This window comes from Colias croceus, chromosome 9, assembly GCF_905220415.1.
Source record: "Colias croceus chromosome 9, ilColCroc2.1".
Classification (NCBI taxonomy): Eukaryota; Metazoa; Arthropoda; class Insecta; order Lepidoptera; family Pieridae; genus Colias; species Colias croceus.
In genome coordinates this window covers 9,915,476-9,942,523 of record NC_059545.1, presented here as the reverse complement: position 1 = coordinate 9,942,523, position 27,048 = coordinate 9,915,476, and the positions used below count along the sequence as shown (strand labels likewise).

Sequence of the window (27,048 nt, the reverse complement as noted above, 5' to 3'; positions counted from 1 at the left end):
TTTGGTATAATAATTATTATACCACAGAATTATACGAACACTAGCCCCTCAAAATGACCTGGGAAAGGTTCCAATCGATCTAGTACAATAGTACAGTATTAATAATATACTACTGAGACTTTAGAGTAATAGAGTATAATACTACTCTTTGGTCCAGTAGTTTCGAAGCTCATTCATTTCATTAGAACATTGAAAATTTAGGACGTACAAAAACAAGTAAAAAGTGGCAAATTCTTATTACATATCACTTTTCAAACATTTATTTAATTTTTACACAGTTGCACTTTTTTTTTGGGTTTTGTCGCTGTTAGCCCAGGAGGGCTTCTATAGCTTATCCGGACTTGGGTTGCATGTGCAAGTATAAAAAACAGTGGATAAAATAAAACCAGAAGTAAAAATGTAACATTTTTAATATTTAAATAATGTCTTCTCGTAACGCAACATTATTGCAAAGATGTCCACTCATTTTGTTCCATAATTTACTCTCACTCTTAAACTAAACACACAGTCTCATCACTTTACATCAAATAAAATAAGAATTAAGACAATTTATTGTACATCTTAGTTAATTTTTATTAGGTGTAAGTATAAAAAGTGAAAAAGAAAGCTATATCAACTGCTTCCTAAACTAATTAACATTATTTTTGCAGTATACAATTATTGAAATCTTATTCTTATTTTAATTGACTGATCACTGTAAACTCCTGGCTGATTTGATGTTAACTAAAAATTAATTTAAAAAACTAAAATTAGTCATCTCCCGCCGATCTCTTGGCCTTCCTCATGCGTGGCGACTGTTTCGGCGTCTTGGGTGATTTTTCTGTAAAAAAGAAATATATTTACTATTTTAGGTATGCATATTTATCTTTTGGACAAAAAATTTTTCCATCATATCACAGAAAAGCCTTAACAACATTAGATTCTGGCAATCACATGATATATATAAGTTGTATTTTTTATTTTTCTTTTTTATTTATTTTCTATGTTGTGCTTTTCACTTTTCAAAACAATTAAATTATAGATATCACGTCCAGCACACACAATATAGGGAGTAATTTAGATTTAATTAAAGAGTGTCTATGTTTAACTTTAACACACATTTATGCATAATTTTTAATAAATCACCAATAAATACTTACTCAACTGGTTAACGACTTCCTTCGGCAGCCAGTCGTAATCTACATCATTAGCTGTACCAGTCTCCAAGGGTTTAGGGGCTGATCTCGGTGAGCGACGACGGGCGAGTGATGATAGAGCTTGCTGGCCCAACACGAGGATCAGTACGCAGGCTGCACCCAAGAATACGTATAGGAAGAATGTCTCTCCGTCTAGACCTTCAGAGATTTCGACAATGTTGACTGTTTGGTTGTAGACTGCTTCCTGTAAAAAAAATTGATATATTATAGTACGAATCAAACTTATTGGCGTCTCGGAACATCGTACGATCCGATGCGCAGAAAACAATTTTAGGTATTAGCAGGACGTTAAGGGACCTGTGCGCGCACCCGCACTCGCATCTGCACCAAACTTCCGAGCCGCCATTCAGTATGAATCGTACTATACATCTTAATAATTCGTAAATTTGTTAAGAAATGAATAATGTTCTCAATAAATATAGCAGATTGCGTTTAAGTTTATGTTTCTATGGAATATAATATTCCATGTGTTTGTAATTATTAAGTAATCAATAAATAAATACAGTCTATTAACATGTTGTAATTTTTTAAGGATTTAGTGTACATAATTAGTTAAGTACATAACTTAAATGACCATCATTAATAAATATAACGACAAATACTAATGTTATATCAAAATTCTAAGAAAAATTTACTAATGAGATTGATACCTTGTAAGTAATTGTGATCAATTTATCAATAGTATAACCATCTAAATTATAATAAAAAAAAATTACCTGGTATGAGTTGCCGCTAGCGTCCTTGTAGTTGATCTGAATGTTTAATCCAAAAGGTCTGCCAGCGAACGCTTCATTAGGAATGAACGAATAAGCAAAGGTGGCTTCTTGCTTCGGTTTGACCTCGCGGTTGTAAGGCAGAGCGGTGAAGTTCTGGATGTAGTAAGTGTAATCCAGAGGATATCTGAAGGAAGCTTCCATTGTCTCCACCAAGTAGTCTTCAGAGCCCTTGTTGATGAAACCAACGAGGAATTCCACTGGATTTCCGGCTTGTAAATCTAAAAAATAAACATTTACTTTATAATAACGTTATGTTATAAATTATAATAATGCATAAATTAATGATTTATATTGTAAATTAGTGTAAGAAACCGGTGTTTTTTTATAATATGATTCAATAAATGCTCTTTATTGTACATACATAGAAATATAATTTGCTACATGCTTGAGATACTTATAATAGAGATGTCAAAGGCCAACAATATTATGGTGTACGCTTTAACGCTTTGATTTTAATAACAGAATAAGTAACTGCTAATTGCACATATTTTAGGAATAAAAATTTAACTCAAAATGAAAGTATTCCTTTGTTTCTAGGTCAGTTAATATCACCTTTCAAAATTTTTATTAACACATGTAACATAATAAAATACTCTTGCAATTATATGCTTCTAATTATATTTTTATGTTATAATAAATAAACTCACCAAATGACACATCACCATAGTTAGTGATGGGTTTGGTGAACAATATGGTCGTGTCTACATCTTGTGATGACTTTACAACAGAGTCATCTTCATCGCCAATAACATCATCACCGACAACCTGGTTGTCTTCACCTTCAATATCCACTACATCATCCAGTTCGTCTTCCTCTGCTCTTGCTAGGATATTAGCTGAAAATTTACAAAGAGATTATAAATTACGAGAATCTATTCTCACATCTGTGAACAAATTCAATTTAAAAAAATGTTGAGTGTATGATTGTGACAACAAAGTTAGTTACTGAAGTGAGAAAGTTTTCACTATAATACATTTGAGGGGTCTTGCCTATCTTACTTATATAACAAAAGAAAATGCCTATATTTCATGTATTTAAAAGTCGTATGTTGATCTAAATACCGTCTTGATTCGAACAAGTTTAATTTCATAACTGTAGGTATAATAGCAAAAGTATTTATGCGGTAACTAACAATATGGAGATAAATATCTTAGTGAAACAATGGACGTTTAGATATTTAACACAAAATTATAGTGAGTTTCTTTTAAAATAATAACCCTATGCCACGTACTTACACTACTTTCTAAAACAAATACATAATTCTTTGAACTTACCGTTTTGGAAGCACAGCAGAGCCGCGGGTAAAACTAATAACATTAGGTAGATGAGTTTCATTTTGATTTATTTCTAAAAATAACTAAGGTTAAAGAAATATACTAAATTGATGCTAGCTAGGAGACATTCACTTCACGTACTATAATATCTATGCGACCGCCACCGCAAAAGCTCGATGTTCACGAATGCCAATTTTCTCTCCAACTCGATTGACGTGGAAGGAATGCTTGTCAATAGTGTTGTTATCGTATCGGTTTTAAAGAAAATCGATGACGGAAAAATATACATGTAATTCTTTAGGTACGTTTTTAATTCGAAAAATTGAACTTTTGAAGTTTTTGATTATGTTTCGTTGATGTTTCGTTAACATTTAATTTAATAACGATAAATTCACACATAATAAATAAATAAATACTACAAGCGTTAATTCTAAAATATAATAATGGGTATCATAATTCTTGGATAAACTTAAAAATGTGGAGAACATCTCCTGCCGAAACGTAGTTCCGTACTTTTTATTAAATTAACTTTGTAAGTAAACACTTTTATATTAATTGGAAATTTATAAAAAGCTTTCAATACTGGTTATTGTAATGTTATTAAAATTGAGTGCCCCTGTGGAGTGCCCTTAATGGCACTCCAAGCTACCTACTCCAAGGTTAATTTAATCCTTGGCGGGACTTCTTTTGTGGCTCTGTCTATAATGTACAAGTTACCTGTACCCTTAGCATTATTTTATTAATATTGCATATAAACAAGATTCCTAAAAAGCACATACCTACAGAAATTAGAAACATGCCTTGTCAATGCGATGATAAATAAATAATCGTATAAGGCTTCTCTACGAGTTTTACGATTACACAATAAAGTATTTGGTTATAGGTCCAAGAAAGAAATTAAATCCTGCGTCTCAGCTATTGCTTTCCAAAACAGCGATGTTGATTGTGAAAACAATAAAACCCTTAATGAAACCTGTGTGATTTGTCTAGAAATAAAGAGAAAATTTGGTTTAAAAAATTAAAATTTTAGTAAACGTTACTGATTTAAATACCTAATTCAGGGCCAATAGATTTAATTATATTACTGATGCAAAACGATAGATCTAAAATTATACATCATTATTTCTGAAGCTTTCTTTCTAAAGCTAGAACAAAATGACAACGATAGAACAAGGATAGAACATTAATCTAGGCACATAAATGTAACTATATTACTTCACTGTATGGGGATATCGGTATAAAAAATAGCTTGTTTAGTTGTTCCTCCTTACACCAACAGTGAAAGTTCCGACCAAATCGGTCCAGCCGTTTCTGAGATTAGCCGGAACAAAAAGACAGACAGATAAAAATTTATAAATTACTATTTTGTCTAATGCTAATAATTGCACCTGATGAGAGTTACTTTTTTCTTTCTTCCCATACTATATCGCTCTGTAGACTGTATGTACCTAACTTTTTAAGTTATAATTTGAACCAATTTAAAAGTCAGAATTACCTACAATGAACTTTTAATTTATGTAAAATTTTGTAACATTACATACATTTTAAATTATAATTTGGTAAAGGGCAGTTCACATGAATAATATAATATGATATGCATTATTTTTAACAGTGATTCTACGTACCTGGGGTAAATATTTTTGTACCTTTTTTTTTCTTATGAATAAGCTATAGCAATATTTTACTTTTAAACTATTACTAATTATTAATGAATTATTAAATATTTAACTTAACATTCGCCTCAAATACCAATACCAACTACGAAAAAAATCTATGTCATATTTATGATAATCTCCAAGCATATAATTGTTACACATATCTAGTGATACAGAATCGGGAATAATAAAACCACCAAAAACATTTTCATGTAAAATGTTGCCAAGACGAGCCCATATGACTCGCACTGTCAAAAAGTTATCAGATCTCATGTAGAGCGAAGCTTCTAACACTACACGCCCTAACTCTACAAGGCCTAACTTCACAAACTCTACACCTTAGTCAAAATATGTGGCTTGGCCATTTCGCTACATTCACATCGGCGCAAGGTGAAAAATTAATTAATTCACTGTTCATACAATAGTTCTTGTAGTAACGAACGGCCAAGCCACATATTTTGACTAAGGAATAGAGTTTGTGAAGTTAGGCCTTGTAGAGTTAGGGCGTGTAGTGTTAGAAGCTTGGCTCTACATGAGATCTGATAACTTTTTGACAGTGCGAGTCATATGGGCTCGTCTTGGCAACATTTTACATGAAAATGTTTTTGGTGGGATTTCATTTCTTTTTGTAAGTTGTTTGTAACAAAATTTTATAAGTCGATTAATTTTTTTTTTTTAACAAGGAGTACCTATGCATATATATATATCTAGGGGAACCAAGTTTTAGATAATTAGATTAGACCTCTAGCGTCATCAAAATTTAATTTAAAATTACAGGTCTCATACAAACTCCCATCCCCTAGTTTAAGGGGTTGGGGGATGAAAGTTACAAGTTTTATAATTTTTTTGTTGTTTGTGTGCTAATACTAGCTTACATACAAAATTTCAGCTTTCTAGGACATTAGGAAATACCTTAAGAATTTTGATGATCATCAGTGAGTCAGTGACGAAATTAGCGTTTTTTAGATATAAATAAAATCTGAAGTATAAAAGCTAATGTAATTAAAACTTAATATGTTCAATAAGTCCGCTATTGGCAATATATCCCGAAAATTTTGTTGATCTAGCATAATCCAAACCCAAGTTATGAGGGTTCAAAAAAACGTCGAAGCGCTTCGAGAAAAGGTAGGTAGTGCCCGTGCGCTTCGCTTGTTCGCTTGGCTCGTCTTGGCGGGGGCACTACCGTGCCCCCAGATGTTTTGTTTCAACATTATAAACACGATCGATATAATAATTATGTATTCAAGAGTCAACGGTCGTAATTCAGTTGTGTTTTAGCCATTAACTTAGTAACTTACGCTATATCGAATTTAATAATGGTCAAAAAAGGTATGTCCACTATTCGTTTATTTTTTTATTTTTTTTTGGATTATCTTTCTTCTTTAAATTGGATCTAACCTAGCACAGCTACCGAGTAGCGTAGGTAAAAAACGTAGGTAAATTCATTTGTGAGGAAAACTAAAAAAAAAACATTGAAGTTAGTTAGTTAGTACTCGTTGGTTAGTACACAATGAATAAGAATATTTTTTTTTTTATGTCGACGGAATTAAAAAAATATGGAACTTATTTGAAAATAGCTGACTCTTGTCCACTTCGTTGGAATCGTCATTAGGAATCTATGTCGTAGCAACATTGTGAAAAGCGTTAGATTATAATCTAACAGGCACAAATTCTCTAAAAATCGTGATCCGTAATTGCTGGCATTATTTTTGATTTATATATTATGCTCAGAATTTACTTTTTCTCAAAAATCTGTCTGGTGAAGGTAGAGATAAGATGCAGATCCAAAGATGATGATGAGTTTTATTCAAACATACAAAACTGAGTACCTAACTAATTCAGTTTTGAACTTATTTTTTGAAATTACAAACACCAAGTTTGAATTTGAGTTTGAGTCTTTCATCATCTGCAGTACTTTAAAGTTTTTAATAAGTATAATTAATTATAATCCATACTAATATTATAAATGCGAATGTCTGTCTGTCTGTCTGTTACTCAATCACGCCTAAAATACTGAACCAATTTTCATGAAATTTGGTATGGAGATATTTTGATACCCGAGAAAGGACATAGGCTACTTTTTATCTCGGGAAAATGACGCAATCCCGGAAATCCCACGGGAACGGGAACTATGTGGGTTTTTCTTTGACTGCGCGGGAGAAGCCTCGGGTGGAAACCTAGTATTTAATAAAACGATAATTTTAACTTTATAGTAGGTCCCTATTATCTATGTGTTAAAATGATGTTTTGAAATTGTGGAGATAAGATTAAATAATTATTTATAGAACCTGCTATGGCGTATACGCTATTGTTAATTACACAATTGATAATTTATCTGAACAACTGAACTTTTTATGTAAATCTAATCCCATTATGTTGTAGTAAAATTAATTTCGTATTTAATTTTCAGCATCTTTACAGTATTTTAAACATGTTGGTCGGCGTCTCAGCACAGCTTCTGCACCTCTACCAAAATGCAGTTTTATACCCAAAGAGTACACTGTAAGTTAAGAACATAATATTACGACCAATAGAAAACTGCTTAGTTTCCTATTATATTTTTATTATAACTTTTTATCAACATTAAGTTCGTTGATAGGTTACAAATAATTCCAGGGTCCCGTTGTTCAAAAGCTGGACAAATTGAAGATGGATAATATACCCTCCGTGCAAGGCAATATGTTTAAGAAACCGGTGGTCATTCACCAAGGTCACATGCAGTGGCTTTTCGACCATGAGGGCACGAGATATTTGGATCTCTTTGCAGGCATCGTCACTGTATCCGTGGGACATTGCCACCCGTAATTATATATTTTTGTTAAATTTTATAATTGGTTTTCTAAATAAATAGTTGCTAATGTAGAGTTAAGCGGTGCTGAATACAGAGTAATGTCGTAGGTGCTGAACGCGATAATACTTAACGTTCTTTATAACTGCATTTTGTAATTTCACTAAAAAGCCGTTGACTATAAATAGTTACAATTTTCAGTAAGGTATCAGCGGCTCTTCACGATCAAATCGATACTCTGTGGCATACAACTAGTATTTATAAGCATCCAAAAGTATACGAATACGTTGAACAATTAACAGCTAAGTTTCCTGGCGATTTGAAGGTAACTATCACTTCTAGGTAAATACGAGAAAAAATCTGCATACCAAATTTTGCGTTGTACGCGTTTATAATCTCATTAAGTTATTTTAAACCTACCTATAACGTTTCATTTTAATTTGGGCAATTTGATCTTTTTTTCAGGTAGTTTATCTAGTAAACAGTGGTAGCGAAGCCAACGACCTGGCAACACTGCTAGCAAGAGCGTACACTGGTAACCACGATATCATTTCTCTTCAAGGCTCCTACCACGGCTACTCTAGTAGTCTTATAGGTCTCACTGCGACACAGTCTTATAGATATCCTGTTCCTGTACCCACTGGATTTCATCATGTAAGACATTCATTACTACAGCCTACTAAAAAGTTACATAATTATAAAAAAAATGTCTGACGCGTATGTCGCAGTCATCTGGTTGAATCTGCTCTTTGATTGAATGAATAGTTCGTTCATTGAATGACGATATTTAATTGAAATGACTAGTAATAGCTAGTTATTCAATTAAATAGCTGATAACAGATTCAAACAGGCGACACCTACATCATATTATCTTTCTAAGTAGTATTTTCGACTTCTTAAATTTATCAAGATAAAAGATTATTTACGAATTAACTGCTAAATCATTAGGTAACTCGTTAAGGTCGTATAGTAAATTTTCTTACAGGCAATGTTACCCGATCCATTACGCGGTCTGTGGGGAGGATGTCGCGACTCGTACTCCCAGGTACCAGGAGCCTGCTCATGTCCAGAAGATTGTGTCACTTCTGATAAATACATACACCAACTTAAAGAGGTAATGTATGATAAAATTTCTTTGACATTTTAGTTAATGGATAATGTAATCGGAACATATCAGGATCGATCATTTTCATTAGATTTGTAATGATAAAGGTATTTTTTTCTAGCTATTAGAACATTCAGTTCCAAAGGGTCGTTTGGCAGCTTTCTTTGCGGAGTCAATTCAAGGTGTGAATGGAGCGGTACAATTTCCAAAAGGATATTTGAAGAAGGCGAAGGAATTGGTGAAAAGTTATGGTGGATTGTATGTAGCTGACGAAGTGAGTTGATATACCGTTAACCGTATAACGGTAATAGAATTCACATAGGTACCCATTCATTCACATTCATGTCCAAGTTCAAATCAATTTTAACATTAACACAATATCAAAAAATAATTGTACAATATGACAAGCTTAATGATAATGAAGCCTTTTTTACTTTATTTGGCCATTTTTGCAAAGACTATTTAAATTTTTCAGGTACAAACTGGTTTCGGTCGTACCGGCGACGCGTTCTGGGGCTTCCAGAATCATGAAGTTATGCCAGACATTGTGACAATGGCTAAGGGAATCGGTAATGGCTTCCCACTCGCTGCTGTTGTTACTACCAAGGAAATAGCTGATGCGCATAAAAAAGCGTCCTATTTCAATACTTTTGGAGGGAACGCTCTGGCTGCTACTGTGGGAAAAGCTGTGCTCGATGTAAGGTTTTTAATTTTTAAACGATTCGTTTTTTTTTTTTGCAAAATTATACCCAAAAAGATAGCCAGTATTGCAGGAAGTGCTTCTAAGCAAATATGATATATGAATACTTTTTTATTTAAACTAACAACAACCCGATGAAGAAAGTCAATTATAATATTATGTATATTTTTCATACAGTCAACGCAGAAAAAATACACAATACTTAAGGTACATTTTTTGAAAATTTATTTTATTGTAAACGAAACCGAACCGTATTAAATGGTCCATGTTGAAAAAAACAATAGAAATCTTATAAATTTATAAAGAATAGAAAAAATTCGATCACGAGGCGGGACTCGAACCCGCATCCTTTCGCGCCATTCCGGGGCGGATGCCTCACCAACTCAGCCACTCGTGACCCGCCCGAGTGATCGAATTTATTCTATTCTTTCAGTTTTATGTGTCTGAAGGGACACACCGCGCGCCATCTATTGAGATGATTTACAACCATTTCAACCAATATGAAGCACTTTTCAGTGAATACACGGTCACGAGTGGCTGAGTTGGTGAGGCATCCGCCCCGGAATGGCGCGAAAGGATACGGGTTCGAGTCCCACCTCGTGATCGAATTTTTTCTATTCTTTATAAATTTATATTTATAAAGCATTTGAATGCCATAAAAACCAAAAATATAAATTCAACAAAAAAGGTCGTGTTCCATCGTTACAATATTGTATTCACTGAAAAGTGCTTCATATTGGTTGAAATGGTTGTAAATCATCTCAATAGATGGCGCGCGGTGTGTCCCTTAAGACACATAAAACTGAAAGAATAGAATAAATTCCATCACTCGGGCGGGCGGGTCACGAGTGGCTGAGTTGGTGAGGCATCCGCCCCGGAATGGCGCGAAAGGATACGGGTTCGAGTCCTGCCTCGTGATCGAATGTTTTCTATTCTTTATAAATTTATATTTATAAAGCATTTGAATGCCATAAAAACCAAAAATATAAATTCAATAGAAATCTTTACAAAAATTACATTCATTAAACAACGAATTTCGTTTCAGGTAATAGAAGAAGAAAACATTCAAGAGAACAGCAAAATCGTCGGAAAGTATTTCATTGAACAACTAATGGAATTACAGAAGATTCATCCCACTATTGGAGACGTTAGGGGCAAAGGTCTCATGCTAGGCGTGGAGTTAGTGAACCCTGGAACGAAGGATCCTTTGAGTCCAGAAGCATTCTCGAATGTCATGGAAGATGCTAAGAATATGGGTGTTTTATTTGGATGTGGGGGAAGATATGTTAATGTGAGTTCTATTCCAATAATTAATGTTTTTAACGGACTATAAAAAAAGAGGGTATTCTAATTCAAATGTATTTATCACGCAACTGCGTGAACCGTATATATCTTATATACGGTTAACGCAGTCCTTTTTCAAAAGTTGTGCCCCCGTCTGGTTTTATTTCAATTTGACATTACGAGAGTCTTATGTATTTTTTTTTTTTTTGTATTCGTGATTCCAAATTGATTTGATACGTAACATAAATTCATAAAAAGTGATTATTTGTAAAAGTAATTCGTGTTTTGTTATTTTATCTTTATTTTTATTTCAGGTATTACGAATTAAGCCTCCAATGTGTATAAACAAAAAAGACGTCGATTACGGTATTTCAGTATTGGACCAAGCTTTGTCAAAACTTAATAAATAACAATTTATATCTTGTGTGTATATATTGTGTACTTATGTAAAATGTTTTTTTGTTTCATTGGAATAAATATATGTATTTGCGTTTATTTTTTATTGAAACAAACAATTTATTTGAAATGCTCTTAGGAAATGCTATGAAAGAATATTCTCTGTTTTTTTAGGTAAGTACATTGGTCGATGGTTTATTATCACGAGGGACATTTTTTTTTTAGTTCTCGTTTAGTGAATGATCTCTCATGACTCATCATTTCACTATATTAAGTTTAGTGAATATTTTTAGTAAAAAAACCTAATAAATAGGATTATTTGACATATCCTACTGTGATTTCGTGATATGTCTGATATCATCATTTATCTGCGACATAAAAAAACGGCACTGCTTGAAAAAGGCTTGAAACCATAATATTTTTAGAAAAATATGGAACAAAATATATGGTCTAAGATCCGAACATAAGGCGAAATTCAACGGCGTGATAATAGAATGAGACCAATTTTATAATAAATTTAGTCTATTAAAAATGTATTAAAAATGGGTTGACTGGGAAAATCCTGGACAGGACATTTTTAATGAATTAAAAAAAACATTTTTTTTTTTATTAATTGCAGTATCAAGATAATAAAAAAAAATATAATTGACTAAAAAGTATGAAACCTACAGAATGTGCAGTCATAGTCGTTTTCTAATATTTACCGGGACAAACGGCTAGGTTGGCAGGTATAAACAGGTATGTCGGTACCAGTTATTTTCACTTGATAGGATGATGAAAAAAAAATTATGTCAGCACTGTTTTATTACAAAATTGTTTTATTATCTCGAAACTGCAATTAATAAAAAAATAAATTAATTTTTTTTTTAATTCATTAAAAATGTCCTGTCCAGGATTTTCCAAGTCAACCCATGTTTAATACATTTTTTAATAGACTAAATTAATTATAAAATTGGTCTCATTCTATTATCACGCCGTTGAATTTCGCCTTATGTTCGGATCTTAGACCAATATTTACATATTAAACAATCAATCATGCATATGAGTGATTAATATCTGAACCAAAATCACAGAACAGTAAGAACATAATAGAAGTGCGATGTGGGCGTGGCCCACGTGTCACTAGTAAGGTAAGATCACCTAACTCGCTCTCAGTTGTGCGCAGAAAAATATTCGAGTCGGTTGTCAGCTGTCAAACCTTATTTCCATATTTATTCATTATTTAGAGCGTGTTGTTCGGTATTAGAGTGGAAAAATGATAGCAGACGAAATAATTTCAGCAATCGAGGCATTTCATACCATCGGTAAGTCTTATTTTAATTTATTTTAAATATATTTTATGTTACAACTTCGCTTGTCGTAATTTGTCAAAAAATTATAAAAATATTAAGTCAAAATGAACCTTAATCCATAAGAAATTAGTACTAATATAGATTGAACAGCAAACAAGACTTTCTGGAATATTATTGCAATAAACAAACGAATGTCGGATTAGTGATGCATGTGGCGCATATCGACAGTATCGATACTTTAGAAAAGACAAACATTATAAATATTAAATTTTATTCTATTTTTCCTTAGCTTTCATTTGCCCCTTTTTCTTTATAGATTCGAAAGAGCCTAATTTAAAAGAGAAATGGATAATAAATGCAACGTGACGAGTTAACTGGATGCCGAACAGCAATAAGCAGTCTAACAAAGGCTACCGATACATCAAACCTACGGCAGTTCCAAGATTTAAAATAATGCATATTTTCTGTTTGTTTTGTAAATATAGATTTATACTATTCTATTCCGTTTTTTATTTAAATATAATAATATGAAAAGACGTACTTAGTAGTAATAAACATACTCCAAAATGTGACACATTATCCTATACTCATATAATAGAAAGAAAAAAAAATGCACAAAAATATATTTATTTGTGAACTAGCTGTTGCCCGCGACTTCGTCCGCGATTAGGTCGTTTTTCGTCATTCGTCGTTTAAAAAAAATACGTGACACTTTATTTTAAAATTTTCTTAATTATTGTCTCTTATAAAATTTAACTACATTAAAATTGAACACTCTGATAAGAAAATCTTAAAATCTGAAGAAAACATGAATGTGGTTTAAATTCTACATTACTTAGTATCAAATAATAATCTAAATTAAATGTAGATTAACAGTTTGAGCACACCATTATAGAATATGTACCTAAGTATTAAATTACGTTAGTTTACATAGTAACTTTACTAAAAACACGATGACTATCTTTCGCGCTCGATACCACAAACTAAGCATGTTTGTGGTACGTGGCCCGCGTCACTTGACCCCCCGCGAGTTCCCCTCCGTTGCTATGCGAAAATATATTCGTCGCCCTACTGTAGGAAAAATTGTAATACTGTGGCCTGGGCGTTATAACACGTCCAGGGAGTTCCTGAGTGCCGATATCACCATCTTGAGGAAAAGCTTCTAATGTCGATTTAAAACTGCATACATACGAATTAACCTGTTCTAAAATTGTGAAATGAGTTCAGTTTTAAATTTGAGAAATATTGATTTCTTGTATTCCACTATTCGTTGTAGTCGAATACAAAATATATTTAAACAAACTTAGCTTGGCCTTCAGGCAAAAGGGATCCTATCAAATGGTAAACTTGACCTTGTATCTTAAAAGTAAGCATGAACGGATCTTCTGATAATTATTGAGCACCAAAGGATCATTTGAAACGCACTACTATAAGAGCGAATATTGTCTAATAACAGTTTACATTGCACCACAGAATATACATAATAGTAGCTAAACGCTAATTGCACAGTATGTTCCTCTAAAAGTAGTGATTTTGTGAAAGGTTCCGGTGTATCTTCAAACGAAAGCCGACTCGCCTTACTACACTTTAAAGCATTACAAAAAGAACATACTACGTTAATATCGCCTATACAGAAAATGATCTGTAATCAATTGTGAGGTTATAAGCAAACCCACTTTTATATTTGTCAGACCACACCACCGAATTCGTAGATTGTTTACCTCAAGACATTAAGACTATGACGAAATCTGTCTGCAGTAAGACGGGCCTCTCGCTATTCGTACGTTTCCAGAGACCGAATAGTTTCAATTCTTAATCTTTCATTAAACAAACTTATTAATCGTTCTTGTCTCATATAATTGTAATATTCGCGTCCCTACTCTAGTCATTGCTTAAGCTCATGTTCATCTTATTATGATGCACCCTACCATTTGTCAAACGGTCTTCATATTGAGTAAAGTTTCAGATTCTCGAGATAAAATATGACTGTCGTGATCAGTAGTGAGACGAAATTCCCTCTCAGTGAGGGTTTCGGTCTCACGGGATAGTACAATCTGCCGTTTGCGATCAGCTGTGTGACGTCATACCCTCTCAGTGAAGGTTCGGTCTCACGGGATAGTAGGGGAGATCGGGTTTGGTTGTCTCACGGGTTAGATGTCACAGCGGTCTTAATACAAAACTGAACTAACGAATAAGTCTGTTGACCAGCGTGGCTAGAGCGATACAGTGACAACGCTGTCCCCACTTCGCGTCAGACCGCCCCGATCTGCCGTGAGGGCCTCACACGTGTTTATTGTTTTCGCACAGATTTTTTATGATATGAGGACCGAATATGCTCCTCATAACATCACTTTTTGTGAACGAAACGACAGCGCGGTTTAATTCAATGCCAACACATCAGAAAAAAGGATTATCTTTAATTGTGTAATAATATATTATGATTTACACTATTAACACTCTTTTAACATAAAATATAAGTCTGTGAGTGTGTAAAAATAAATCCAGCTAATTACACATCAAACTTATGTTTATAATTTGGTATACGACATTAATTGTCCAGCAATAATAATACAGATAAATACTGAACATAAGTATAATAGCTGATATTAAGTAGTATTAGTTAAAATATACTTTGACTACTTTGACTGTTAGTTAAAGTTTATTTTTACTAACAACATGTAAATGAAGAAGAAATAATAATTACCAACGAACTAACCTTTTCTATAATACTTAACACGGCACATTTTTCAAATTATCTTGCTCAACTCTACTAAAAAATTTGAGGGTTTTGTTGGAACTTTAATATGTAAAAACTATGATATAGGTATCTAAACTACGATACAACTTGCATGCGGAAATGCTCATTACAATTGTGAATCTAAAGAATAACTAACAACATACTGTTCAATTTTATTGAGCTGATGAATATCTTTTGCCTGGAAGAAATCACCGTCGCCTAACAAATATAATGTGTTTTCTTATAAAACCGTTACATAATTTATTTTATCTACTTAAATAATGAAAATGATATATTTATAAAATATAAAACATATTACTTATGTAAAATGATTAAAAATAAATAAATGAAGCAACTACGATTCAAAGAAAACAATATCTTTTTCAGTGTGAAAATGCTCTAAGCAATCCTGGATGATGAACTGTATATCATGTACCTACTCTGATCCCAGTACGGTCGGTACGTCGATAGCCATAACGATAAATATTATAATCAGATAACCGCAAAGTCAAAATAAAAACATTACTTGAAAAGTTGTGAGTGCAAAATTTACGTTTCATTTGGCAATAAAATTTTTTTCGGTACTAAAACGTAGTAGTTTGATATGTGGTTGGCTGCCCCTCCTCTCCTTCCTGAAAAATATCCTCCAAAATTTCCCGAGATACTTCCAATGATTGAACCATTGGACGTTGAACATTAACTTCAGTCAAAAATTGACGAAGCGGATGATTACTAATTTCCACTTAATCCTCGCTGCTACTGTCTTTATCATCAAATCATCAATTTTCAAGTGGTGTAGTAAAAATATCAGCAGAAATCGTCTTCCAAAGGCGATATAATTTTATTAGCATTGAATCTGTAAATAAAAAAATCAAAAGTTAACTGTAAATCTATAAAAAAAGCTAACTACTAACAAATAAAATTTCATCAAAAACTTCTGTTCCCAATGCACCTCAAAATAATAAAAGAATCATTCATTTCATTTCATTTCATTTCATTTCAATAAATATCTGTAAGTAACAACTTACCTTTTGTGGGAACGCATGATGGTGAAAATTCACAAAACACGAAGATTGCACTTGATATTTTTGGTTTTATGGCATTCAATTGCTTTATAAATATCACTACATAGTATGAAAAAAGTCGCTTTCTGTGTCCCTATATGTCCCTATGTCCCTTTGTATGCTTAAATCTTTAAAACTTCGCAACAGATTTTGATGCGGTTTTTTTAATAGATAGACTGATTCAAGAGGAAGGTTTTAGTACATAATTTATTAGGTTTTAGACAAAGCGGACGAAGCCGCGGGCGGTAAGCTAGTAAATTTATAAAACACGAAGATTTTTAAAATTGTAACTAATGAACACAACAATATATTAGTATACTCTTTGGAACACAATCATCAGATTAACTGTAGATAATGGTGTCTATTTTTACTTAAAATAATAAACATCTACCCTCACTTTAAAAAAATGTAGTTTATTATTTACACGAAATATATCTTATAGGGAACGGAAGATATAGGTTAAAGAGTTAAATAAATAAATAACATAATTATATTTAAATTATTAATTTTTAACATTGTGTTCAGTAGTGTTAACATGTAAATTGATTTGATTTTTACGAAATCTCATAGATGGCGCTGTTACAAAATTAACATTATACAACTTACATTCTTTAAGCTATGTTTCTCTTCCCAAGTTACTTAAATGGCATAATTTTTATAGTGTCAATATAGATATTGTCAAACAACATTTATATATGCGTCATTTGATTATTAATTTCCAATAGTTAACGTGTAAATTGATTTGATTTTTATAACATTTAATAGATGGCGCTGTTTCTAATTTGTCTTTATACTACTAAATTCATTAAACTGTTTCTCTGCCCAAATTACGTAAATGACATAGTTTTTATTTTGTAAAGCTAGATAATAGCATGGCTTACTCGAAACCAACATTTAAACATGAGTCTTTAGATTGTACGCTGTCGTAATACACGGAATACGTAAGAAAAATAAAGGTTCACAGCTCCTCCCCCGTAGGTGATAGCTTGATAATATGTAGCCTATAGCCTCACCCGACCTGTTAGTAATATTCATGCAAAATTTGAAGTCAATCTATGCAGTACTTTTCGAGATTAGCTCGGACAAACATACAGACAAACAGACAAACAGACAAACAGACAAACAGACAAACAGACAAAAATTCTAAAAACTATGTTTTTGGCTTCTATATCGATTATAGATCACGGCCCAGGTATTCTTTTAAAAAAATATTCAATGTACAGTTTTGACTTTCCTACGATTTTATTATATGTATAGATTATCGATAACAAGGCTGACATCCCTTAGAGCATAGCATCAGGTTAATGTCAAGTTAATGTCATTAATTTAGAGTGACACAAATTTCAACCTTATCTTTATGTGTAGAGGTTCAAAGTTATATGTATTGAAAACCAACGCCCTCTGTTGTGGAATAGCTGAATGTTTTCGAATTTGGAATTTCTGAGCAAAGAGAAACAAAACAGCTAATATACATAGGGATGTTATACTAAAATAAACCGTAACTTGGTTCGTTAGGGTACATATTGAAATGCTGAATTTATAACCTAAGTCAGTTTTTCCTCAAATTAAGCTGTCCAATCAAAGGCATAGTTTACTTGTAGTGTACTGTACACAGAACAGTAAGAACATAATAGAAGTGCGATGTGGGCGTGGCCCACGTGTCACTAGTAAGGTAAGATCACCTAACTCGCTCTCAGTTGTGCGCAGAAAAATATTCGAGTCGGTTGTCAGCTGTCAAACCTTATTTCCATATTTATTCATTATTTAGAGCGTTTTGTTCGGTATTAGAGTGGAAAAATGATAGCAGACGAAATAATATCAGCAATCGAGGCATTTCATACCATCGGTAAGTCTTATTTTAATTTATTTTAAATATATTTTACGTTACAACTTGGCTTGTCATAATTTGTCAAAAATTTATAAAAATATTAAGTCAAAATGAACCTTAATCCATAAGAAATAAGTACTAATATAGATTGAACAGCAAACAAGACTTTCTGGAATATTATTGCAATAAACAAACGAATGTTGGATTAGTGATGCATGTGGCGCATATCGACAGTATCGATACTTTAGAAAAGACAAACATTATAAATATTAAATTTTATTCTATTTTTCCTTAGCTTTCATTTGTCCTATTTATTTATAGATTTTCGAAAGAGCCTAATTTAAAAGAGAAATGGATAATAAATGCAACGTGACGAGTTAACTGGATGCCGAACAGCAATAAGCAGTCTAACAAAGGCCACCGATACATCAAACCTACGACAGTTCCAAGATTTAAAATAATGCATATTTTCTGTTTGTTTTGTAAATATAGATTTATACTATTCTATTCCGTTTTTTATTTAAATATAATAATATGAAAAGACGTACTTAGTAGTAATAAACATACTCCAAAATGTGACACATTATCCTATACTCATATAATAGAAAGAAAAAAAAATGCACAAAAATATATTTATTTGTGAATTATCGATAACAAGGTTGACATCCCTTAGAGCATAGCATCAGGTTAATGTCAAGTTAATGTCATTAATTTAGAGTGACACAAATTTCAACCTTATTTCTATGTGTTGAGGTTCAAAGTTGTATCTATCGAAAATTAACGCCCTCTGTTGTGGAGTAGCTGAATGTTTTCGAATTTGGAATTTCTGAGCAAAGAGAAACAAAACAGCTAATATACCTAGGGATGTTATACTAAAATAAACCGTAACATAGTGATTTAGGGTACATATTGAAATGCTGAATTTATAACCTTAGTCGGTTTTTACTTAAATTAAGCTGTCCAATCAAAGGCATAGTTTACTTGTAGTGTACTGTATAACTATCGGTTTAAATGTGTGGTTTTGGCGACACTGGTTTTCATACTAATTATGACATTATAGCACTTCTATTATGTTCTTACTGTTCTGTGGTACTGTATAACTATCGGTTTAAATGTGTGGGTTTGGCGACACTGGTTTTCATACTAATTATGACATTATAGCACTTCTATTATGTTCTTACTGTTCTGTGACCAAAATAATCGAAAATAAGTTTGTGATTGGTTTGTGAAACTACTTCTGCGTGCCACGAAACGAGTCTTACGGCGAAATGAATGAACTAAATTTGACAGGTCGGCCATGACGTATTTATCATTGTTTACATGAGTAAAGAGATTTGGCGAATTTACGTAAAATAACGTTTACGACTGTTGTTTACCATGTCACAAGAAGTAGACGATGGAGTCCGAGAAGTGATTCTCAGAATGAAGAAGTTTTGTGAAGCGGAAAAGAAAAATAAAGGCCTTCTAATCCCACTAGCTAACGTTCGAGCTCGAGTTGCTGCTTTGACAGGTAAATATTAATAGTTGCCATATAATATTTTCTTTTACCCGTAAGTTGATAATTTTTAGATTTTTTATTCGTTGAAAAGTAAAATGGCATAATTGGCTGAACAATAAAATATACTTGTTATAGATAATAAAATAAATCGGGAATATTTTCTTCTATTTTTTTATTCAGAAAAGTAAAAAGCCCTTGAAGTGTTATGCGCCTTTAAGTTCCAATCATACGAGACGTACATTAATTAATATACTTTTTGCAGGTATTTCTGAAAAAACTGTATCTAGGATTACTAAAGAAGGTAACATTGCAACCAGGACATGCAGTAAAATGGTAACTCCAGGAAAAATTCGACCACATCCAAAAAAATATAATCTCCATGAGTATCACGTCGGTGTCATTCGAAAAAAAATTAATGAATTTTTCTCTGAAAATAACAAACTACCAACTGTTAATAAACTGCGCCTGGAGTTACTAGAGGATATTGACTTTAAAGGAAGTAATACCACTTTGCGAAGAATATTAAAAGAAAAGGGATTTCGTCTTAATAAGCCCTGTGAAACGAAAGAAAATACATCGATGGAAAGCTCTAATACAGTTCCAGAAGAGTCGAACCCTTCAAATAATGAAAGCGATAGTCAATGAAGTTGAACCATCAAGTGATCATAATATTATTTAAATTAAAAATTAATATTTGTAAGTTTGTAAATAATGCTACAATACAATATAAGAGATGACTGATAATTCATTCTTATTTCTTAACTAGCTTCCGCCCACGACTTTGTACGTGCATCCCCGTTTTTCCCCGTTCCCACAAGAATTGTATCAGTCACCTTTGAGTTTTATATATATAGATTACTAAATTGAAATACTGAAATAAATGGGTGTTGACTTATATTCACTCAACAATAAAAACTGCCTAAATATAACTGAATCTTACATCTTCAATAATAATAAACATTAATCATGTTATAATTGATCTCTATCTTCTCGGTAATATTAAATATTATTGAACATAAATGAATAAATGTTTATATTCAACACAACAAAGAGATTTTCTATGACATTTCAATCTATTTTCCCAACTCTAGGGGTATTTTATATAAACTAGCAACCTAGCAACATTATTTCAGGTGCTAAGTGCTAACAGCGCCGCATCAACGGAACTTTTTTTGTGGTTCGCTGATCACTCCACATTTATCATTATTTTGTACATGCGTGATGTCTGATGTGATTATTTGTTTTTGCGCAGCCTTCAGATTGAATTTTTGATTGAACCCAAATTATTTTATTGTATTACTTTTACATTTTTACTATTCCTTGTCTATCTTAAAATCACAGCATAAAATGGTTTTTAAATGTCAAGAGGATAGTTATTTGAAAGAGGTTCGTATTATAGTTACCTATTTTTTAGCGAGCATGTTTATTTTTAGTCCGAACTTCTAAGCCGAACTTAAATTAATTAGGTACCTCTAGACCTACTTACATAAAGTGATGTCCCGTGTCATCTAGTGGGGTAAGGGGCAGATGATTCATACATCTGTTTCACTGATCGATTTTCTTTAGTGACAAGTAGGTGATCAGCCTTCTGTGTCCTGCTAGACTGAGACATTTTTTCCTTCATCTCCACCGGGAATCGAACCCAGGACTCCTCGGTTCTACACTCACGCAACTGTACCAAGGAGGCGGTCGACCTTCTAACATACGTTTTGATACATGTATTGTTACTATTCCAGTTTAGCTCTAAAGTTGTTAAATGTGAGCCTACGAAAGAACCAATAGTTGAATATGGGAAAACTTCAAAGTTCGAGGGCTATCAAATAACACTTGATAATACCATTCTTTTTGCTGCTGGTGGAGGACAGGTAACTAAAAAAATTCGAAGTTTATTCATAATTCTATTATAAATAATATGGTGTACTTATAGAAATCTTTCTTTAATATAAAATCCATTTCCTATGTTAAAAATTCTTATAAATCAATAGCGTTCACTTAGAATGTTGAATAATAAAAATATAACAACAAAAAGTGAATTTAAATTTCGTATGATTAATAAAAGGCGCATAAAATTTTGTTTCTATGCATTACAGCCTCACGATAAAGGATGGTTAAACGACCTTGAGGTGTTACAAGTCCTCCGAAAAGGTGAAGAGGCACTCCATTTTACTACTAAACCACTTGAAGTTGGTGCGGTTGTGTCCCTGAAGATAAATTGGCAGAGGCGGTTTGACCACATGCAGCAACATTCAGGTTGGTAAGTGGAAACAGACTTCGGAAAAGTTACATAGTAAAAACAGCAAACAAACAATCACATTGATGTATTTAATAATAATATACATAAACTCTGTCATTGCCATTACCATTGCTAAATTATATTTTATCTTACGGTTTTTATACAACATATTTTGTTGAATATACTAGGAAATTTCACAAAAAACTAGTTTTATATCCCAGACTGTATAAAATTCAAGAGGAAGGAATTTATATTTGGTCTAGTACTCTCAAGAAAAATACATTATCCTCGCTTACCTTACAACGTCTACGTATTTACTTCAGGTCAGCATCTTCTCTCAGCAATCCTAGAAAATGAGCACAATCTCCCAACAACAAGTTGGTGGCTTGGAGCCGACGAGAGCTATGTTGAGTTAGACCAACCTAGTGTAAATGCCGATATTTTAAAAGCTGCGGAGGATAGGTGCAATGAGTTGATTAGAGCAGCCATTCCTGTTACTGTTAAGTTTGTGAAGGCCAATGATCCTAATTTGGATAAAGTAAGTTCGGATATTGAATAAGTATAAAATTATTTTTCAATAGGAAATTGGAAACTGCAAATTATTTGCTATAATAGCTTGAAATAATATACAAGAGAAGACCATTTAACCAGACCAGTAACACTTTTTTTATATATAATGAGTAAAATTCTCTACATATTTTGAAAATATCATTTTATTTGTAGGCACATACTCGAGGATTGCCAGAAGATTGCATGGAAACCATCAGAATTATATGTATTAAGGACGTAGATGAGAACATGTGTTGTGGCACTCATGTGTCTAATTTAAGGTCAGAAATAAAAATGTATTACATAAAAAAACCATTGAAATACTATACTTTACTTTCTTTGTTTCAAATATACTCTCCTCTTCCTACTGTAACGAATTTTCATAGTATTTCGCAAATATCATTATTCGTTAACTAAATAAAGCAAAACTGTAATAGTTACAACATTTATTTATGTTTTTTTATAGCCAGTTGCAAATGATTAAGTTTCTTGGTGCTGAGCCTGGTAAGAAAGGCAAAACAAACCTAAGGTTCCTTGTTGGGGACCGCATTATGAAAACTTTCCAAATTATGCTGGACAGAGAGAATGCACTTACTGGTCTCTTGAAGTAAGTATTTATTAATTTATTATATGTCATGAGAATAAAATATACAATGCAATGCAGTAGCTATAGGCAATATCCTTTTAGAATTCATTGTTAAAAAAAATTAAATGTTTGATTTAATGATAATATTTATCATAAATTATTTTAATTTTACACCACTCTTACGCCCGCCTTTTTTTTTATATAGTGGGGAAATCTTCCAAAGATACCCACGTCCCCCGGGAAAGGAGCCGTGGGTTATGTCGGATTCTTACCGACTAAAACCCCACTGTGTTCCGTCGAGCCGCTTTAATGATGGGGCACTCTTACGCCCGCCTGATCAAATTTAATCATTTTTAAATTATTATAGCTAATATTTACATCACTTATTTACTAAATGCAGAAATGAAGCATCAAAACACGAAGAACTTGTGCAAAAATTACAAAAGAACCTCAAAGTGACGAACAAGAATCTACAAAACGTTCTCTCTGACTTGGCACAGTATGAAGTGGACAAAATAAAGAGTACACAGCCGAAGCCAAAATTCGTATTTATGTTTAAAAAGGAAGCGACACCTGATTTTAACAGGATTATATGCAAGGCTTTGGAAAATGAAGGGATGTTTATATTCTGTGCTTCAGAGGAACCTGATAAGCCGAAAGAGGGACAAATAATGATGCAAGGGCCGGAAGAACACTGTAATTTTTTGGGACCTCAGTAAGTTTTACTTTATTAATACTTGAAATCTTAGTGCACATTAAATTAATTACTCACTTTAATAAATAGGTAAAATAATTAAAATTCTTTGAAATAATTTTGCTATTGAATATATTTCCATTTAATTAATTTAAACATTTACCTGGGAATCTATAAGAAAATGTGATTTAGTCAGGCTTTAAACTCAAAACTCAAACATTTATTTATTCAATTAGACTTCTTCTAGAAGCACTTTTGAATCGTCATTACATTTTTTTTAATTTACCAAAACTGTGAATAATTTTATTTTATTTGGGAAAATAAGAAGCAAGCTTGTGTTTGTACAGTGTACCATAGTCCACAATCAATTACTTTTAATTAAATATTTTTTTTAGGATCACACAAATGTTAAACGGAAAAGGTGCATTTAAAAATGGCAAGTTTCAAGGAAAAGCTGGTGACTTGACCAATATCAACAAATGCAAGAAAATCATAGAGGATTACTTCAACAGTCTTTAGATAAATAAAATGTTATTTGTGTGGTTTGAAATGTGTTTTTATTTAAACAACATTATATTATTTTGGTATTTTCTATAATGCCTTTAAAGTGTATATTAAACGTAAATAATGTGTTAATTAAACAATGCAATGCTAAAATATATTGTAGAGATCAAAAGCTGTATTTTTACTGGTAAGTCAGTTCAACAGATTTTGTATACTTTAAAATGTTATTAGAATGTTGAAAATTGAATTTTTTGTAATGGAAACAATATTTTACTATTTTTTCTATTATTTGCATTGTTTCATTAACACATTACGAGAAATAAATAATATTCATCATATTTTTACATATTTGTAACAGGCACATCTTTCATATAATAAACATATTAATTGTAGAATAAAATACAAGTAAATTAAAATAATCAATTCTTACATAATAAAATGAACATAGTGCATAGATATTTCACATCCCAGATTGTATAAAAATCTTAGCATACCTACATAATACGCTTATATTGTCTGTATAGAAAATTTGGTAAAATTATTGAAAATGTAGAAATTAAAGAATGTACAAAATGTACCTCCGCCAGTAATTCTGAGTTGACCACAAATCACATACAATATTTCAAATACCTTCCACCCCACATTTTGTTTACATCCCTCGTTCTTTATATAAGACCACATATAAGACAGATTGCTTAGAAAAAGATGCTATTCAATATTCACTTAAATAACTTTCCTAAATAATATAATTTGCTAGTTTTCAATGCCTATACCAGAACTGATAAATTTATATATAAATGTTGCACTTACATCATTTACCAGTCACAAAAAAAAAAACCGAAGAATCTATAATTACTTACTATCTATAGTGTTAACAGCGTTAATGCTTGATACCACTTTCTCAATACCCAGATTGCTCCAATCTTGTGTGAGGTCATCTAGATAATTATCGAAGTCCACCAACTCTTTATATACTTCCCATTGCAAGAGATGAGACACCGTTTCTAGTACTAGAGGTGTTTCTGAAAAGAAATTTTGATATTATAATTTTTAGAGTGAGAAATTCAATCACTTGGAAGGATTTGAACCCACGACTTTCAAATAAATCGGACAAATGCTATAAAAAAATAACAATATATCAAGTTTTAAATGAAAAAACATAATTTATGAATGCTATTAGCATCAATATTACAAATGCTTTGAATGCAAGACATATAGCTTGGGCTTGATGAACTAAGCAACAATTTTCAATAGAATTTACGTTCTACCCTCCAATGTTTGTGATTAACTTTATATTTTGTGATATGAACAAATTATAGTAGTTTTTGAGGGTAGGTGTCAAAATAAAAATAACCATTTTTGTTTTTTGTTGCAATGCCTTGAAAATGCATATAGTATTTGTACAGCTTAAATATAATTTTTTTCAGAATAAGCCTAATTTCAATTAAAAGTCAATATAACTTACGGAATAACACTTTATTTGTGTCCTGTGGTTTCCACTTCCCTTCACTGTATCTGTAAATCTTAATTGCTGGTGTAACCAAGTGTCTAACTAGCCTTTTGTTGTCCACCTTAAAATTATAAAAATGTGATTATTAAAATCAGAATCTATTGTGTAAAAATCAGAATTATCTATCACATGTGTGTATAAAAAATCAAGTAGGTAATAGATTTCAGAGTTTTCATTTTACTTGCAAGATGATAAGATAATTTTAAAAATTTTAATTTATCATGTCTAACTTTAATTTAAGTTATATTAATATATGGAAATTCTGCAAATTTCATGTAATACTTTTGACAATTAAATGTTATCATTACCACAATAAACACAGCGGATGGGAAGTGTTCAGCAATTTTCTCAGCAATCTTCTGACCTGGACACTTCTCCACAGTGTTGTCGTTAAAGTTCTCACAGCCTGCATAGTAACCGGCTATCACGCGATTGTCGGCTTGCGCTAATGCTTCAATCTACAAAAAATTACAATTTGCTTGATGTTACTGTTGCTGTTTGAGTGAAAAGGTTTCGATTTGGGTTTGAGCTTGTAAATCTTATCAAATATAAATGTTAGTGTTGCTTTTTTGATCTCAAACATGTTATTGTCAATGAGGCTTCTTAAGCACTTTAAATTATAACCATGATTACCCACTAATTTTACAGTATTATTTACAATCAAAATCTAAGAGCCGGCAGGAAAAAAGACTATGTAGGTACGCTCTATGTTCACATATTAAAATATTAGAAAAAGATTGGAGTGGTTTGGTTACCTGTGTTAAAGCGACCTCAGCCATTGGCGATAAACTATGGCTATGGTGAAATAAGGGCATCGTATCCACAATATGCAGGTCGGGATTCTTAGACCCCTCTTTAATTTTGCTTCCATCCGCTAGTAGTATTCCGTTCACAGCACATTGAGAATATTTCACTGCATGTAGTATAATTTTAGCGTAGGCACTTGTTTCAAATGATACTTCTCCCATTTTTGAAGTTGCAATTACTTATTAGGAATGGGAAATTAGATAGGATTTAATATAATAACAGCTAAAAACTTGTTTTCTGTTAAAATACACGACACTTCAATAACATAGACATCACCAAGACACACACCAAGACATCACAGATTTCTGATTGACATAAGACATTATAAGACAATTTAATCTGTATTTTTTAAATTCTTTTGATAGAAAGGTGATAGAAAGGCTTTTTGTCAGTATCGAGTTGAAATTGCTACGAAAGGCGTATGTAAGGCTGTAAGGTCTTTTACTTTACTATCAGTGTGCTATAAGTTACTATATTAGCAACATTTTGTAATTTCTAGCTAATATAAAATCAGTAATTTACAATCGAATTCTAGTTTTACTTTTCCGATTCATAAACGAACATTCATAAT

General features: G+C 32.1%; 4 protein-coding genes across 4 annotated transcripts; 2 read left to right on the top strand and 2 right to left on the bottom strand.

Moving 5' to 3' along the window:
• Positions 1-392: 392 nt before the first annotated feature.
• On the bottom strand, positions 393-3,447 carry LOC123694524 (translocon-associated protein subunit alpha). The gene is made up of 5 exons (XM_045639984.1): positions 3,248-3,447; positions 2,620-2,808; positions 1,913-2,190; positions 1,140-1,380; positions 393-820 (listed from the first exon to the last, which is right to left on the bottom strand). Exons 1-5 carry the CDS (start codon positions 3,306-3,308, stop codon positions 750-752), a joined length of 840 nt encoding a protein of 279 aa, XP_045495940.1. The 5' UTR covers positions 3,309-3,447; the 3' UTR covers positions 393-749.
• A 2,711-nt stretch (positions 3,448-6,158) lies between these two features.
• On the top strand, positions 6,159-24,200 carry LOC123694349 (alanine--glyoxylate aminotransferase 2, mitochondrial). Its single transcript, XM_045639759.1, has 17 exons — positions 6,159-6,231; positions 7,313-7,404; positions 7,519-7,703; positions 7,892-8,015; positions 8,156-8,344; positions 8,676-8,804; positions 8,917-9,069; positions 9,271-9,492; positions 10,541-10,786; positions 11,094-11,135; positions 21,331-21,459; positions 21,685-21,844; positions 22,151-22,365; positions 22,551-22,657; positions 22,843-22,983; positions 23,363-23,677; positions 24,052-24,200. Exons 1-17 carry the CDS (start codon positions 6,219-6,221, stop codon positions 24,173-24,175), a joined length of 2,586 nt encoding a protein of 861 aa, XP_045495715.1. The 5' UTR covers positions 6,159-6,218; the 3' UTR covers positions 24,176-24,200.
• On the top strand, positions 19,404-20,338 carry LOC123694347. Its single transcript, XM_045639758.1, has 2 exons — positions 19,404-19,606; positions 19,857-20,338. Exons 1-2 carry the CDS (start codon positions 19,474-19,476, stop codon positions 20,237-20,239), a joined length of 516 nt encoding a protein of 171 aa, XP_045495714.1. The 5' UTR covers positions 19,404-19,473; the 3' UTR covers positions 20,240-20,338.
• A 243-nt stretch (positions 24,201-24,443) lies between the features above and the next one.
• On the bottom strand, positions 24,444-26,747 carry LOC123694346 (ER membrane protein complex subunit 8/9 homolog). The gene is made up of 4 exons (XM_045639757.1): positions 26,426-26,747; positions 25,979-26,128; positions 25,626-25,731; positions 24,444-25,182 (listed from the first exon to the last, which is right to left on the bottom strand). The coding sequence occupies exons 1-4, from the start codon at positions 26,636-26,638 to the stop codon at positions 25,013-25,015; spliced, it is 639 nt and encodes a 212-aa protein (XP_045495713.1). The 5' UTR covers positions 26,639-26,747; the 3' UTR covers positions 24,444-25,012.
• Between the last annotated feature and the right edge of the window lie 301 nt (positions 26,748-27,048).